General features: G+C 47.7%; 1 protein-coding gene across 1 annotated transcript; it reads left to right on the plus strand.

The window, feature by feature from the left end:
* The first annotated feature begins 2,788 nt into the window (after positions 1-2,788).
* LOC132587288 (uroplakin-3b-like) lies at positions 2,789-11,549 on the plus strand. Its single transcript, XM_060259568.1, has 6 exons — positions 2,789-2,911; positions 3,471-3,620; positions 4,931-5,153; positions 9,058-9,134; positions 11,117-11,246; positions 11,381-11,549. The coding sequence occupies exons 1-6, from the start codon at positions 2,857-2,859 to the stop codon at positions 11,547-11,549; spliced, it is 804 nt and encodes a 267-aa protein (XP_060115551.1). The 5' UTR covers positions 2,789-2,856.
* Positions 11,550-16,550: the final 5,001 nt, after the last annotated feature.

Consider the following 16,550-nt stretch of genomic DNA (forward strand, 5'->3'; position numbering starts at 1 on the left):
TATGGGCTCCCCTAGAATACCTCTCTGTGTTGTAGAACCAGGTTGGCAGCATAGTCTTCCTTCTACCATAACTTGTACGGCAGGTAAGGCAGCCGGACATTTTACAGACAAGCTCTTATTCCCCGATCCAGACAGGTCCATCAGCATTTCTCAAATGCCTTGAATTCTCTTGCAAACACCAGTTTCCGCTGGCCAGTGCTGGAGTGCTGGATCAGATGTGCCCCCCTCCATCCTGGTTAAATATATATAATCCTATTTGTGCTAAAATGTCTTTTGCAAAGTCAAGCTTAAACTGTAATTTGCTAGGATGAACTTCAAATTATTAGAGCATTCACACACATTTCTAGATTTCCCATAAAGGCTACCAAAGAACAGTAATCCAATAGCTATTCTACATTTTGTTTAAGTGTCAAAATCTTCCAACATTTCAGTTCCATGTTCTTCAGTCCATGGGCCTGACAAAGAAGAAGAATTGTTTGTTTTTGGTGGTGGTGGTTTATACCCCACCCTTCACTACCTGAAGGAATCTCAGAGTGACTTACAATCACCTTCCCTTCCTCTCCCTACAACAGGCACCTTGTGAGGTAGGTAGGGCTGAGAGAGTTATTTCAAGAACTGCTCTTGAGAGAACAGCTCTGATTCAAGGTCACCCAGCAGCTGCAAGTGGAGGAAGAAGAGAGGAGAGATTGGATTTATACCCTGCCCTTCACTCAGAGTCTCAGAGCAGCTTACAAAATCCTTTCCCTTCCCCTCCCCACAACAGATACCCTGTGAGTTAGTTCAAGAACGGCTTTTCAGAGAACAGCTCTGAGCAGCGGTAGCACTGGGGTGCCAGCCGAAAGCCGGCACCCCAGGCAAACCGCAGTTACCACCCCACCGCCAGCACCAGCGAGGGCCAGCGCAGCAGCAGCAAGGCTCCTGGTCTCTGCGTGCACGCCGTTGCTGCCCGCCGCTGCTTTGCCTTTTATGCCTTTGACGCTAGAGGTAGAGCAACAGTAGGCAGTGGTGTGCACATGGAGACTGGGAGCCTCACTGTTGCTTCCAGACTATTTCCATCCACTTGGAAACAAGGGAGGGAGAGCCCAAACCAGCGCCCTTTCCCTGGCTGCCGCCCTTTGCCCGGCTTCGCGCTTCCAGCAGCTGCCTACGGCTGCCTAACGGTAGTGCCAGCCCTGGCTCTGAGAGAACTTGTGACTGACCCAAGGTCACGCTAGCAGCTGCATGTGGAGGAGTGGGGAATCAAACCTGGTTTTCCCAGCCTAGAGTCCACGCTTTTCACCACTACACCAAACTGGCTTTCTGGAGTGGGTGATCAAACTCTGGGTTAGAGTTCACCATTCTTAACCATTACATCATACTGGCTCTTGATGGAATATGTTGATTTGGGCTTTGTGTGTGCATGTGGTTTGTGTTTTTGACTTGAGGAACAGCCTGCTGTGTAAAGAGTAAGGTTGCTCCTCACCTCCTCCCTGTATCATTTCCAGGAACAAGAGCATAAGAGTAGCCATTCTGGATCAGAGAAGGGGTCCATCTACTCTAGCATTCCATTCCCAACAGTGGCTGCATGCCCACAAACAGGCCTTGCTGCCAACTGTCCTCACCTGCTGACCAACATCTGAGGTCCCATTCAGCTATCTTGGCTAATAGTGAATGTCTTACCCTGTATGAATTTGTTGAACGAAATCCATCCAAGCCAGTGGCCATCACCACACTTTGTGCCAATGAGATGTACAGGTCAAGTGCCCATCATCTGACATGATATTTCCTTTTGTCTGTCTTTCAGTCTCATCAGACTTGAGAGCCAGTTTGGTGTAGTGGTTAAGTGTGTGAACTCTTATCTGGGAGAGCCAGGTTTGATTCCCCACTCCTCCACTTGCACCTGCTAGAATGGCCTTGGGTCAGCCATAGCTCTGGCAGAGGTTGTCCTTGAAAAGGGCAACTGCTGTGAGAGTCCTCTCAGCCCCGCCCACCTCACAGGGTGTCTGTTGTGTGGGAGGAAGATAAAGGAGATTGTGAGCTGCTCTGAGATTCGGAGTGGAGGGTGGGATATAAATCCAATATCTTCATCTTCTTCTTCTACTGTGAACCACTTTCATAGGATGATCTCAAGTTCTAGTTATTTGGGGGGAGTGGGAGGAAAGTTGATCCATTTTTACTTACACTATGCATTAATTCTGCAGGGCCTTATCATGCTACCTCCTTGGTTGTTGTTTTTCTAAACGGAAAAGCCTCCCATACCAGGGCAGAAGGTACACCCTTGTGATTGGTCTGGTTGCAGTCTTCTTCCCTCTCCTTTGCTCATCCTAATCCTTTTGAGATGCAGCAACCAATCCCGTTTTCCAAAAGTGGCCACATCTGGGAACTCATATAAGGGCTGTGTTATGTTGGCCTTCTGCCTTCTCGCCTTTCACCCCTTGGGGATCTGTTTGGTTCTTCTACTGTGTGACAATTCAACATTTTGTCTGTGCTACAAAACCATTCATTTTCTCTCGCTGTCCTGTCCCTCACTTCTGTCCCAGCCATGTTCCCCCAGGTATGCCCTATTGTTTTGGAAGAACAAGACAGACCTGTTTGCTATTGAGGTCAAGATCCATACATGAGAGGTCAGGAATGTTGCAAGCTGGCACTGGATGAGTTGAGGGCAGGTTCCCCCCCCCCCCACCGCAAACACACAAGGCAAAAGAGATAAGGTGGGGGCTCCTTAGCTAGAAGAAGATCTTTCCTCTTAGCAGTTGTCTGCTCACTTGTACCCAGGACTGCAAGCAAGACAGAAGGAGGATTTTTTTCCCCACCAGTTTAGAGCATCTTTTAGTTTAGTTAAAAAAAACTTCTTGAGAAGAACGAGTCCCTACTGGGATGGAGTCTTTTCTGCTGCTGTTGCTGGCCAGTGTGGGGACTTTTGCTCAAATAGGTGATTTATTTCTTTTATTGCCATCTTCTTTGTCTCTGGAAGTGGAAGAGACTTCAGCCATTGTGGGTGGCTTATAATCAACAGTGGACTGAATTTGTCTCGTCTCCTTTTTAAAAAGCTAATCTAGTGGCAATCTTGTGGTAGTAAGTTTCACAAGTTAGCAGTGCTGTGTAAAGATCGTTTCAGCGGGTAGCCATGTTATTCTGCAACAGAAGTTCTAGATTTTGGCCCAGAAGAGCCTTAGGAGATCAACAAGACTTTTGGAGTATAAGCTTATTTTCATTGTTAAGGGGCTGATGTTTTACTGCCATTTGAATACTTTGTTTTAGTCTGGAAAATTGTATTTATTTTAAGCTACTTAGTTAGCTATGATTTTATGCTCCAGTTGGTTGTTTTATATTGGGTTTTAATTGAAGAAGGGGTAATATTTTGTTTCTAATTATGTTTTATTTTGTCAACTGCCTCAGGCAGGTTCCCTGGAGAGGTGAAATAAAAATAAGCTTATTTGGATTTCTCTCTCCCCCCCCCCCACCCCCAATTTTCCATTGTGCATTTTCAGAGGTGATCCAATATGTTCCTCGTGTCACAGACCAGGTCATGGAAGGGAAGGTCACCGCTAGTACCTTTGCCCTGGCCTCCCCAAACTGTGTCTTCGATTCATTGGTCAATGCCACAGATGAAATCTGGCTGGTTGTTACCTTCACCAATGGTGAGTCCACACCATCATCAACCTGACATCCTCAAGTGGGTTGATGGTAAACTTGGGGAGAAAGTTCAATTGATGGTAAACTTTGGAAAGAAAAAGAATTGCCTCCAGATTCTCACTACCTTTCATCTGCTTGCCAAGTCTTCTGATTTAACTTCTTCTGACTTTCCTTCTAGACAACGGCTTTTCCAGTTAGGGAGGCTGTTGTGTTACAAAGTTTAAGGCAGAAAGAGGCATAGAATATTCCTTTCCTTTCTTTATTTGTTAGCTTCTTTGACCAACGATCTTAAGCTTAGCATAATAAACAGGACATTGAATAAAACTGCAAAGGCAAATTTATAGAAACAAAATTCCACAACAGTTTAAAGATCAAGCCGCCTTGAGCCACTTGTGGGAAGGGCGGGATACAAATCATAAATAAATAAATAAAATAAGTTAAAATCTAATATTACATAGCATTGTTGTTAAATTCATAAAATCCCTTGAAATTTAAAATGTTATTATAAATTTATAGTGCATAATATTGATGAGGACAGTTTCAGGAACGTTTTAAGGAAAGCACTATCGACAGGTATCTTGCCACCGAGCGGGTTATTTCAGGGTTCGTACCTGTCAATAATAGGGTTATCACTCAAGGTTCCATCAGAAGTTGGTACCTTTGGAGAACAGGGGTAAAGGCATAGAATATTAGATGACTAAATAACTGGTAGACTTGAAGTCTCAGCTTTTAAGATTCACGGATTTCTATCAGTAGATGAGCCAAGTAACTTCAGTGCGGTATAATACCGTAGAGTCCTCCTTCCAAAGTAGCCATTTTCTTCTGGTGAACTGTCTCCTGGAAATCAGCTGTAATCACAGGAGATCTCCAGTGACTACCTGAAGGCTAACAACCCTACTCCTTGACCAGTCTATTACCCAAACATGAAATTACTGTCTAGAGCACTTTTACACACACTAAATAATGCACTTTCAATCTACTTTCAATGCACTTTGCAACTGGATTTCACAGTGTGAAGCAGCAAAATCCACTTGCAAATGATTGCTGAAGTGCACTGAAAGTGCCTTATTTATTATGTGTGAAGGCATCTTGCTAGCTGAAACTATTTCTCTTTCTTTCCTTACAAGTGAAGCTATAGGCAATCTTGAGTAGACCTTGAGCAAAATCCAAGGGAGCTACTGCAGGGCCAGGGTCCCAAGACAACAACCCCCGGTCCAGCAGATACCCATCCCTCGCCTACAGAGATCAGCCTCTGATGTCATCCGGCTTTCATTATCACCGCCCCAGTTTTCTTCTTGCCTCCTTGCTTCTGCAGCCACCAGCAGCTTCAAAAACCCAACAAATCTGCAGGAGATCCCACCATACGAAAATCTATACAGCACGCATGCATACATGACAATGAAATCAACCATCTCCCACTATCCGTGCGATAAAGACAAAGCAGGGAGCGTGCTCCGGGTTGGCAACGAATCGACTTGCAAGAATGACAACAGCCTGACTCCCTGCAACGGACCGCTGCCCTCTCCAGGGACTTACAGGTGAGCTTGGACAGAGGAACATAAGAACGTAAGAGAAGGCATGTTGGATCAGGCCAATGGCCCATCCAGTCCAACACTCTGTGTCACACAGTGGCCAATATATGTGTGTGTGTGTGTATACACACACACACACACAGAACTAACGGTTTACTTGACTTGGGCAGAGCCAGAATTTTGCTTTGCTTTCAATCAGGTATGAATAGAGACCTTAAAACAATCCAGTTAATAGCAGCCCAGCAGTTCAGGCCCGGGTGATGGCAAGGAGACAACCACAACAAGAAGCCTCTCTCCGTCATTGTGGTTGCCACTGGCCAGGTCTCAGCCATGTGCCCCTGGAGCCTTGCCGGCCTACCTGGGGCTTGGCTCAGCAAAGAAAGCATGGTTGCCAACCTCCAGGTAATGGCTGGAGACAGGGCTTTTTTGTAGAAAAAGTCCAACGGGACTCATTTGCATATTAGGCTGCACCCCCTGATGCTGCCATTGCTTTGCACAGGCTTTTGTAGAAAAAGCCCAGCAGGAACTTATTTGCATATTAAGCCACACACCCTGACACCAAGCCAGTCAGAACTATGCTCCTGTGAATTCCTGCTCACAAAAAGCCCTGGCTGGAGATCTCCTGCTATTGCAACTGATCTCCAGGTGATAGATATCAGTTCACCTGGAACAAAAGGTTGCTCGAGAAGGTGGACTCGATGACGTTATACCCCATTTATGTCCCTCTCCTCCCAAAACCCCATCCTCCTCAGGCTTTGTCTCCCAAATCTCCAGGTATTTGCCAACCCTGAACTGGCAACCCTATAAGAAGAAGACCCCATCTGGAACAGAGCAGTGGTCCATCTATCCAACATCTTGTTTCACACAGCAGTCAGTCAGTTGCCCTGGAAGGCCAATTCTTGGGGTCTACGGTCACCAAGGTCTCCTGCTGGTATTGCCTCCTAGCTCTGGTATTCTGGACATAGAGGTTCCCTTTACTCATTTTGGCTAGTGGCCATTGATAGACCTGTGCTGTAGGACTGGCTATTTGCCTTTTAAAGCCATCGATGCTTGTAGCCGTCATTATGTCCACTGGCAGTGAATAGTAGTGGAAATTGCTGCCAAGTTGGAGCCAACTTGCAGCAATTCTGTAGGGCTTTCAAAGCAAGAGAAGATCAAGGTGGTTTGCCGTTGCCTGACTCTGCATAGCAACCCTGGACTTTCTCCAAGTCCTAACCAAGGTCCCCTCTAAGCTGTGGAGTCTTGTGAGCAAAAATTCTACTTTGTGAGCTACTGGCATTAAAGTTGTGAGCTACTGCATCAATTGATTTGCTCTGGGGTCATCCTTCCTGAGCGAAGACAACAAATGTGTGAGCCAGAGGCTAAAAAAGTGTGAGCTAGAGAGAACATTGGTACTGTGTCCAACTCTGCTCACCTTTTGAGATTTGATGTGATCAGGCTAGCCCGGGCCACCCATTTTAATTACTTGTTGTGAAAAGAAGTACTTTCTTTTGTCTGTCTTGAGTCTCTTGCCCATCAATTTCACTGGGTGCCCTGGAGTTCTTATATTATGAGACTGGGAGAAAAGGTCCTCTCTGTCACTTTCTCCACTTCAGGCTTCATTTGAAAGGCTGCTATCCTATCTAGCTTGCTCCCTGCTGCCAGGAACTCCCCATGGCAGTGAACCCCTGATTGGGTAAAGGGTCAATCCATCCCTGCTTTTAATGTCAAGGCCAGCCGGCCATAACTGATATCAAATATGTATAGAATTCCGTGTGTGCAGTTCTGGTCATCCTAGCAAAATGGGTATTGCAGAGCTGGAAAAGGTGCAGAAAAGGAGAACCGTATGAGGTTAAGAAGTCATGCAGCAACTAGCACATCAATGCTTGTTGGATGTTCTGCCCCTGCAAGGGTGCAGTGTGTGTTGCCCATATCTTCTGGGCGGATTTAAGAGCCCTTTGACTTTGACGTAGTCTGAGATGGCTTTAAAGAGGGATCTTGGAACCCCTTAACACTGGAGAAGACTTAAGGACTGAGCCATCTTTTCCAGCAGTGATCCAGCAAATGAGCACTGTTTTGCTGAGTGGTCATGGTTGGGATGCCAGCCTCCAGGTGGGACCTGGGGATCCCCTGGATCAGGTCATCTCCAGACTTCAGAGATCAGTTTCCTTGGAGAAAACAGGGGTTTTGGAGGGTGGACTCTATGGCATTGAACCCCACTGAGGTCCCTGTCCTCTCCAGGTGACTCCCCCAAATCTCCAGGAGTTTTCCAACCCGGATCTGGCAACCCTGCCTCACCAACCCCACTGGTGGCTGAGGGGTGCCTGGCAACCCTAGGTGTGGTGTTGGAATGTTTTTATTTATTCTATTACTTTTCCCCCTTTTTATTATCCACCTTGGGTTGGGGTCATTGCTAAGACATACGTTGCTTCCAGAAAACTGCTGGTAACCAGGGCTTTTTTTGTAGCAAGGACTCTTTTGCATATTAGACTACGCCTCCCTGATGTAGCCAATCCTCCAAGAGCTTACAGGGCTTTCTTACAGGGCCTACTGTAAGCTCTTGGAGGATTGGCTACATTGGGGGGATGGCCTAATATATAAAGGAGTTCCTGGTACAAAAAAGCCCTGCGTAACTATTCGATAGTAACTACTCGAGACCCATTCGTTTGAGAGGAGGTTCTTGTGGGTTGGTTGGTTGTCAGTAGTTTTTGCTACACTCAAACTAGACCTAAAGACAAACCTGGAAGTTTAAATGGGGCGGTGGCTTCTTCGTCTTTTCTAAGCTTTGCCTTGAATCTCCACCCTCCTCCTTAAATGCAAAAGTTTATTTGTTTGAAATTCTCCTAGCACCGTGTCCTGAATCTGTCTCAGAATTTAAACAGTCCCACCAATCCTAGCTATTTTGAAGCCTGCAGCAAAGCCAGAGCCATCCCTGTGCCAGAACACTGACAAAAGGGCAGATCTGTTGAGCCAGATTTTCCACATTGCGGTCTGTGCAACGGACTGAAGGAGAGCTGAGCTGAACAGACTTACCGGTCTAGGCAGCTAAGAGTCAGATTTCTGTTCTGTTCTAAATATAATCAAGTGAACCTGCATGATACAGAAAATATTCTTGGAGTATGACCAATACATGACATATAGAGTGTGTTCCCTTTTTGGTACTTTAAAGATCTACATTTAACCAGGAGACTGCTGTTTCTTGAGATGGGAATCCCCGTTTCGTTCATTGGGCGGTACCTTCTTTGCACACGTGAATGGTGATTTGTAGACTGCTGCTGCCATTTGATCATGCTACAACTTAACACCGTGTTCTCATGTATTTGAGAATGGCCACGACTGGATGGTGAATAATGATTTTCAGCTAGCAAACTTGATTACCTAACTACTTGTGCGTTCAACACTAGATCTAGGATCTGAGTCAGGGCTGGCTCTGCCACTAGGCAAACTAAGCAATTACCTAGGACGCCAGCTTTCTGGGGATGCCAAATTGGGCATCCCCTTGTGATTTGGTGATGTTATCAGCACGGGGGGGGGGGGTGTGCCTTGCCTAGGGTGCTAGACTAGGGTCGGCCCTGATTTGAGTACCTCCATAGAAGTTGAGAGCTCTCTAGCATTATCACTGATCCTCTGTGGTGCACCAATGGAAGCTGAGAACAGCGGCCCTGTTCGGAGCAGTGGGCCCTTGGTAGCCAAGCCAATGCCCCATCTTGTAAGATCCTATAGCCAAACTCTTCCTGTACTGATTTAGTGTATGAATTAGACTGCTGTGTACGTGTTTCTGTTTTAAACTCAGCATGGTTTGACAAATATCTGGGGTTCAATCAGCTTCCTGGAAATTTGTTAGAGTCTGTTAGGACCAATGATAACACTGCAGCCTAGCAAGGAACTGCTTGTTTTCAATGTTGTCGTTATTGTTCTATTTCATTTTCAGAGTGAAATTCATTGCCATGGACTCTAAAGGCTCCAAGGCAGAGACAAGATGGTCTGGTCCGATCACACTGAACAAAGGTACAGCAGGCCAAGACAGAGGCTTCCAGAACAGGGGGGTGGGGAGGTACAACTTGGAATGAATATACCACTGGAGTAATCTGCTAGACAGGTGGGCTTGCAAGCATCGATGTCAAGGTCATCTCCAGATGGTAAGATTTTTGCTTGATTGTTTGCCATACCCCCAGTAAGTTACTAGGTCTCTAGAGCCAGTTTGGTGTAGTGGTTAAGAGTGGTGACTCTAATTTGGAGAACTGGGTTTGATTGCCCACTCCTCCACATGTAGCTGCTGGGTGATCTTGGGCAAGCCACAGGTCTCTCAGAGCTGTTCTCTCAAGAGCAGTTCTCTCAGAGCTCTCTCAGCCCCACCTATCTCACAGGGGGCTTGTTGTGGGGAGAGGAGGGGAAGGAGATTGTAAACCACTCTGAGACTCTAAGTGAAGGGTAGGATATAAATCCAATCTGTTCTTCCTCCTCCTCCTCCTCCTCTTGTGTTATTTGTTTGTATTCTTATTGCATTAGTTCATCATTTTAAATACATTTTAATTGTTTAAATGTTTTAATTTTTTTGTTGTTCACTGCCTTGGGGGCCATGATCAGGTGGAAAGGTGGCATTAAAATGTATTTAGTAATAATAAATAAATAAATAAATAAGATTGGCCCATTCGACAGCCGTAGAGAGAAGTCATGTGACCAACAAAGTGTGATGGCCGACTAAGGATCCCAGGTTCAGTCTCCAGTTAAACAGTCTAAAGTTATCAGTGCTGGGGAAATTTTTTCTCTGCCTGAGACCCTGAAAGGGCATTGCTGGTCAGTAGGGCTTTTTTTGTAGCAGGAACTCCCTTGCCTATTAGGCCACACACCCCTGATGTAGCCAATCCTCCAAAAGCTCACAGGGCTCTTAATATAGGGCCTACTGTAAGCTCCAGGAGAATTGGCTACATCAGGGGGTGTGGCCTAATATGCAAAGTAGTCCCTGCTATAAAAAAGGGCCTGCTGGTCAGAATGAATAACACTGGGTTAGCTGGACCAATGGTCTTTCTTATTGGGAGAGCAGAGTCCAGTGGGGAAAGCCCAGGCATTTCATGCAGGAGGTCTCTGCCCTCTCCCATTAAAAGATCTCAGCAAGTGCTGGGAAAGACCTTTCTTGGCCTGCCAGTTGGGATTAGAGCACGCAGGGATAGATGAGCCCAAGGGTCTGGCTCTGTGTAGGACAGTTTCATATAACCAACCACTTGCACATATGCTTTGGAGAAACAGTAGCTGAGGGTCCTAGATGTGTGTTAGCCACTAAATGCATGGCTCTAGGGTCAGGGGAGAGATGCAGAGGAGGGGACTCCCAGCAGATCTTCAAGCCAGAAAGAGGACGAGAGAAGCCTGAGAGCAGTGGATTTGTACCACTTGTGGTCCACTAAGCCAACAGCAGCTTCCCTTCCAAGCATGATGATCCACTAATAATTCCATAGACTGTCTGGTGCCGGGTAGTAGTGTGGAAACTCCAGGCCCCTTACAAGTCACTATCATCAATTGTTGTTATCGCCGTCGTCCTCATCACCACCACTACCACCATCAATTGTGTGTAGAATATCCAGGAGATCCTGAGATTGTCTGGTAGCCAGAAATTCTAGCTCTTTTAGTTATGCATCACTAGGTGGCAAGCTGGACTTGTTTTTAAGGCAAGAGATATTTCAGAGGTGGCTTGCTATCGCCTGCCTCTGCTTCATGCCCCTGGAATTCCTTGGAGGTCACCCTTCCGTTCCAAACACTAACCAGGGCTGACCCTGCTTAGCTTCCGAGACTGAATGAGATTGGACTAGCCTGGGCTATCCTGGTCGGGACTGTAGGCTGCCGTACATAGTTGATGAGACAAAACAGCTAACCTGTGATCATTCTTTAGCTAGACTCTGGGGGTTGTTTATAATCCCGGCTGCTCAAGAAGAAGATTCTGGGTAGGCAGCTGGAGCAGAGCCCTGCCATCCCTTCCCTTTTGTCATCCACTCCAGCTCAGGCTTGGCAAACCGTGGACACGTGGCCCGGACGTCGCAGCGGAGACATGATTGTCATCACCGTCATCCTCTCCATCCTCTGCGGGGTCGTCACCCTTGGCTTTCTTTGCACCGTCTGCTATGAATGGTAAGAGCCTCAAGCGAGACTCCTCAAGTTGCACGGGGTGTGTTTAAGCCACATAATCCATGCACACTGAGTTATTCTCCTGGTCACCTGTTGTGGCACTTCTTGCCATTGACGTCAGTTCTCTCTTTTGACAGCTTCAAGCTTCGGCAGAACGGCCCCCCTGAGAATGTCGAGCAGCAGCGTCAGGAGGATCCCTTCCCACGGAGTCACTATGACACCCACCACATCCCCCCTACCCCACCTGTGCCCCCTCCACCCCCAATGGACACGCCTGCCCCTGAACTCACCACTGCCTCTTTTTAGAGCCTTACCTGCACTGACTGTTTTATTCCCACCCCCCTTCAGGTATGTAGTTAGCGAGGGAGGGGGGGCCACTGGGGGAAGTGCCCCTATAGAAGCTGCAGCAACCCCACCCAGTCTTCGGTGAAAGGGAAGACTGGGGAAGATTGGGAGGGGGTGCTGCAGATTCTGTGGGGAGCACAGCCCCCAGTGGCCCCCTGCTGGCTACGGCCTTGCCCCCCTTTTGACTTCCCCCATTGTTTCTCTTGGTGGCCACAGCCAGGACCACCCACCTACCGGTGCTATGTTGCTATCCAGCCCTAATTTATACCTTTTTCCTGATTATAACTGAAAAAACAAAGCCTGTAGGACCAGAAAATACCAGGGAGTTACTCAGGACTGTAGAGGAAAGACTAAAACCAGCCACTTTATACCTGGACAGCGTAGTTCCACCCACCTTGCAAGCTCATTGGTTCATCTTGGTTGGCCAGGTTTGTAGGGTTGCTAACCTCCAGATAATGGCTGGAGATTGCCGACTATTACAAGTGATCTCCAGGCGACAGAGATCAGTTCACCTGGAGAAAATGGCTGCGCTGGAAGGGGGACTCTGTCATTATACCCCATTGAAGTCCCTCCCTTCCCCAAACCCTGCCCTCTTCAAGCTCTACCCCCAAAATCTTCAGGTATTTCCTAGCCTGGAGTTGGCAAGGTTACAAGTTTGGGACAGCAGCTAGCTTCAGGCCTTGTCTGTTTCACTGGTTCAGGAGACTTCCAAATGCAGTATCTCCCCAGCTTTCCTGCCAATACTTCGCTCTGCCCGATTTCTTTCCCAGTCCCATTTATTATACCATAGAGTTTTCCTTCCCAAATTTCTAGACCATCCAGGAAAAAGCTTCTAGAGCGGCCGGCATGTGATGTCTCCAGTGTGATGACGTCACTGCAAGTGAGTCATCGCACCGGGGGCGTTGGGGGAGGATCCTCCTTGGGAACCTCCTAGGTAGGGGAACCCCCGCCCGGCCTGGGAACTTGGCAGCCCTAGGGATTACAGTAGCAGAATTTTGCCTAAATGGGACTGGGAAAGAAATCGGGCAGGGCGGAGTATTGGCAGGAAAGCTGGGGAGATACTGCATTTGGAAGCCTCCTGAAATAGTGAAATAGACAAGGCCAAAAGCTAGCTGCTGTCCCAAACTTGTAACCTTGCCAGCCAGAGGCTGCAGGGGACTTGGCAACCCTAGTCTTCCCTTCAGGATCCATGCTCTGGTTCTGTCCTTTCCGTGGTTTCAGAGATATAAATTGGGGCCTGCCACATCTCGTTCTCTGCCTCCCCATCTCCTCCCATTTCACCTACCATTCTAGTCTGCCACATCCGAGCCGCCACTTGCCAAGTTAATAAACTGATGGTGACAGTCCCAACATGTGTAAAGAAGAGGCTTGTAACATTTAGTTTCACAACAGATCAGGTGTTTATAGATCAGGTACTGGAACTCAGCGATGTATATTAAGCAGAGAAGCAGATGTGTGGAATATGGACGGGAAGAAGCGGTGGTGGACTGTTGTATCGGCATGGATGCTGCACATTATGCATTTTTACTTGAGCTCAATAGAAATTGGGAAAGGTCTGCTCACTTCAGGAAGTCGTTGTCCCACTTTAGACGTTTATGTACACACACAAATGCATAAAACTGCTTTTTACTGAATCAGACTGATGGTCCATTTAGGTCAGTGTTGTCAATTTGTGTGCTAGGGTTGCCAGTTCTGACTCAGGAAATATCTGGGGACTTTGTGGGTGGAGCCAGGAGCAAGGCTGTGACAAGCACGATTGAACTCTGAAGGGAGTTCTGGCCATCATGTTTAAAGGGACCACACACCTTTTAAATGCCTCCATTGAAAATAATGGAGGATAGGGGCCTCTTCTTTGGGGGCTCATAGAATTGGACCCCCTGCCCCAATCTTTTTGAAATGGGGGGGGAAGTTGAGGAGAGGCACCAGATGCTATGCTGAAAACCTATTGCCTCTACCTAAAATAACCCAGCTCTCCAGAGCCCCGTGGATTGATTCTCTATTATACCCCATGGGGATTAGTTTAAAACGGGGGGGGGGGGGGGGGTGTGGAGGGCCTCCGAACCAGGGGATTCCCTGCCCCCGCCTGGTGCAAACAACAAGAACAATCTCTGTGACATGAATAAACTACCAAGCTTTTTAATACTTTTTAAATATGTTTATATGCTTTTTAAATACAAAGCTGCTTCATACTTAATATGTTTAACACAAAAGTTCACATTGACAACCATAAAAAAACAATTCAATCCTTATAAACAGAGCCCATAGTGATTAACCGATGCAGCATCCAAATAACTAGTTAATACTATAATAGACGCGTTTCGTCTTTCCCACTTCATCAGTGTTATGATATCTTCTACTTGCGCCGTATATTACAGGGGAGTCAGCCAGTTCCTTTCAATAGAAGCATAGCAAAACCTTCAGCCCCATTGCTGGCCACAAAACTCTTCGTACAGATTGGATCCAAACACCGAGGCTTCATAAAGGCACCACCTTGAAAATACAAATAACAAAACTCTAATAAATGTTGTTTATGAACTAATATGATACATTTCAAAGTCCCAGGGGTGAAACCAAAACTTTATGACCAAACAATTTAGCCGTTACAGGGAGCATGCATGCACTCTTAACACTCACCCGTTATTGCAATATATTTCTTTTCATTTGGAACAACCCACTTATATACCTGGTTCCAAACCTTCACTTCTGTGTATGGCATAATGCTCTCCAATAAATTTAGTTATGCAGCAACGAGACCAAGTATGTATAAGGAGTAAGCTATTTTTCATTTAGAGCAGGACCAACGTCTGTCTTTATTGCTGGCAAAAAGGCTCTAAAGATACTGCCTACTGTTGGTCCTTTTCAAGCGAATGTACCCTATAATTGCCTACAGCTGGCTATGCAGTCTCATGGCCCCAAAGGTGCACAGACCTTAATCAGGGTTGCCAACTTATTTATAACACTTTAATATGATTTTCTTTAGTTCTTTAAGGCAACCTAATGTTTCATGCAAAAACAGCTGACGTAAAAAGTTTGTTTCATATTTATGTCTCCTTTACAATTAATTTTATTATCTTATGTAGGAGTCAACCCATGGGTCAATATATATACTATAACATTTAATATAACATTTAATATCAATATCATTTAACTTTTTAAATTGTGGTGACCCTGTTGTCTGCACGGACTGGCAGCAGCTCTCCAGCATCTCAGGCAGAGGTCCTTCACATCATCTCCAACCTCCACATGGATCTGCATGTGAAGTTCCACCAAGTCACCTCCAAATTATGGTGACCGTAAGAACAAATGTCACCCAGAATGTTCTGTTGTTAACAGCCTTGCTCAGGTCTTGCCAATGGAAGGCCATGGCTTCTTTTGCTGAGTCCATCCATCTCATGTTGGACCTTCCTATTTTCCTGCTGCCTTCCACTTTTCCTGGCATGATTGTCTTTTATGGCGAGTCTTTGCTTCCTCTGTTGAGTTACTTTAGCTTCTAGGGAGAGTTCAGGCTTGATATGATCTCAAACTCAGTGATCTGTCTTTTTGGCAATCCACTAGGCTTCCCAACCCTCCCGCCCTGGCGGGGGACCCCAGGATTTCCAGCCTCTTCCCCCGCTCCCCAAAAAAACGGAAGCGGGGGAAAAGGGAGGAAACGGCGCCCATCTCGGAGGACCCAGACTCGCAGAGCGAGCGATGCCGCTGCGCTGCTGCCGCCTTTTCTCTGCTTCACTGTAGCTACGGTGAAGCGGAGAAGAGGAAAGCCCCTCCCCCGATGGGTGGTTCCTCTAGACAGCGGGAGAAGCGCCTTCCCCCCCCCACCCCCGCCATGGCGTTTCTGCCCTTCTTGTTGCTGGTTCCGGCCCTCCTCAGTTTCCTTTTCACCTTTGGGACCGGTGTGGAGCTGATCCGCTTCCTTTCTCTCCGTGCGCTGTTCGTGCAGCAGCAGCAGCCTGCGGGAGCTGGCGCTCCCCAACACAAAGCCGGTGCGAGTCCTCGTGGGGAGCGGGAACAAGGAGGGAGTGGGGGGGAAGAGAAAGCAGCGTGCAAAGCAGCGACGCGTCTGCCTTCCTGAAACTTTTTCACCGCAGGTAGCCTGCAGTTGTGCTGGAGGCCACTTGAAACGGGGGGAGCGGGGCCAGTCTGTCTCTTAAGACCCTACCCCTCTCCCCCCGTTTCAAGTGGCCTCCAGCACAACTGCAGGCTACCTGCGGCAAAAAAACTACCTGCTGAGTTGACTGGGCACCCTGCTCTGAACTTCAGTACTGGCCGCGCTTGCCTCCCCCCACAGCCGCCCCAGCACCCGACGCCCCCCGCGGCCAGCCAGGCCCGGCTCCGCTGCACTCCAGCCGGCGGCCACAGTCGCCCCAGCACCCGACGCCTCCCGCGGTCAGTCTGCGGCCGGTCCGCACCCCCAACACAAGTCGGCCCACAGCACCGCCCAGCAGGCCACACCCGAGCCGACCGCGCCACCCCCGCTCCGACCGGCCGCCGCAGGTAACCGCTTGTTTTTTCTCAGGAAAAGGCGAGGTAGAAAGCTCTCAGTCAATATTCGCCCTCCCCAACAGCAGCAACAGACGTAGGCAGCAGCAGGAAGTTTTTAGTGCATAGCAGAGGCGGCAGAAGGTGTTATTCAAGGCGTTATTCAAGGAGCATTAGCACCAAGCTCCTTGACTGCCACCATCTTGGTTACTGGTTGTGTGCCGTCCCTTTAAATGTGATGGCCAGAACTTCCTTCCTTCAATTATGCTTGTCACAGCCTTGATCTTAGCTCCACCCCTAATGTCTCCTGGCTCCACCCCCAAAGTCCCCAGATATTTCTTAAATTGGACTTGGCAACCCTACAATCCACGGTACCTATGGAGTCAGTTTGGTGCAGTGATTAAGTGTGCGGACTCTTATCTGGGAGAACCGGGTTTGATTCCCCACTCCTCCACATATACCTGCTGATGTGACCTTGGGTCAGCC

Source organism: Heteronotia binoei, chromosome 18 (genome assembly GCF_032191835.1).
Source record: "Heteronotia binoei isolate CCM8104 ecotype False Entrance Well chromosome 18, APGP_CSIRO_Hbin_v1, whole genome shotgun sequence".
NCBI lineage: Eukaryota > Metazoa > Chordata > Lepidosauria > Squamata > Gekkonidae > Heteronotia > Heteronotia binoei.

What these genes read in the sequence shown, in the direction of transcription:
- LOC132587288 (XM_060259568.1), top strand. Translation starts at nt 2,857, where the DNA reads ATGGAGTCTTTTCTGCTGCTGTTGCTGGCCAGTGTGGGGACTTTTGCT. An exon ending in TCCGATCACACTGAACAAAG is followed by an intron (nt 9,135 to 11,116) that starts GTACAGCAGGCC and finishes CATCCACTCCAG; the next exon opens with CTCAGGCTTGGCAAACCGTG. An exon ending in TGCACCGTCTGCTATGAATG is followed by an intron (nt 11,247 to 11,380) that starts GTAAGAGCCTCA and finishes CTCTTTTGACAG; the next exon opens with CTTCAAGCTTCGGCAGAACG.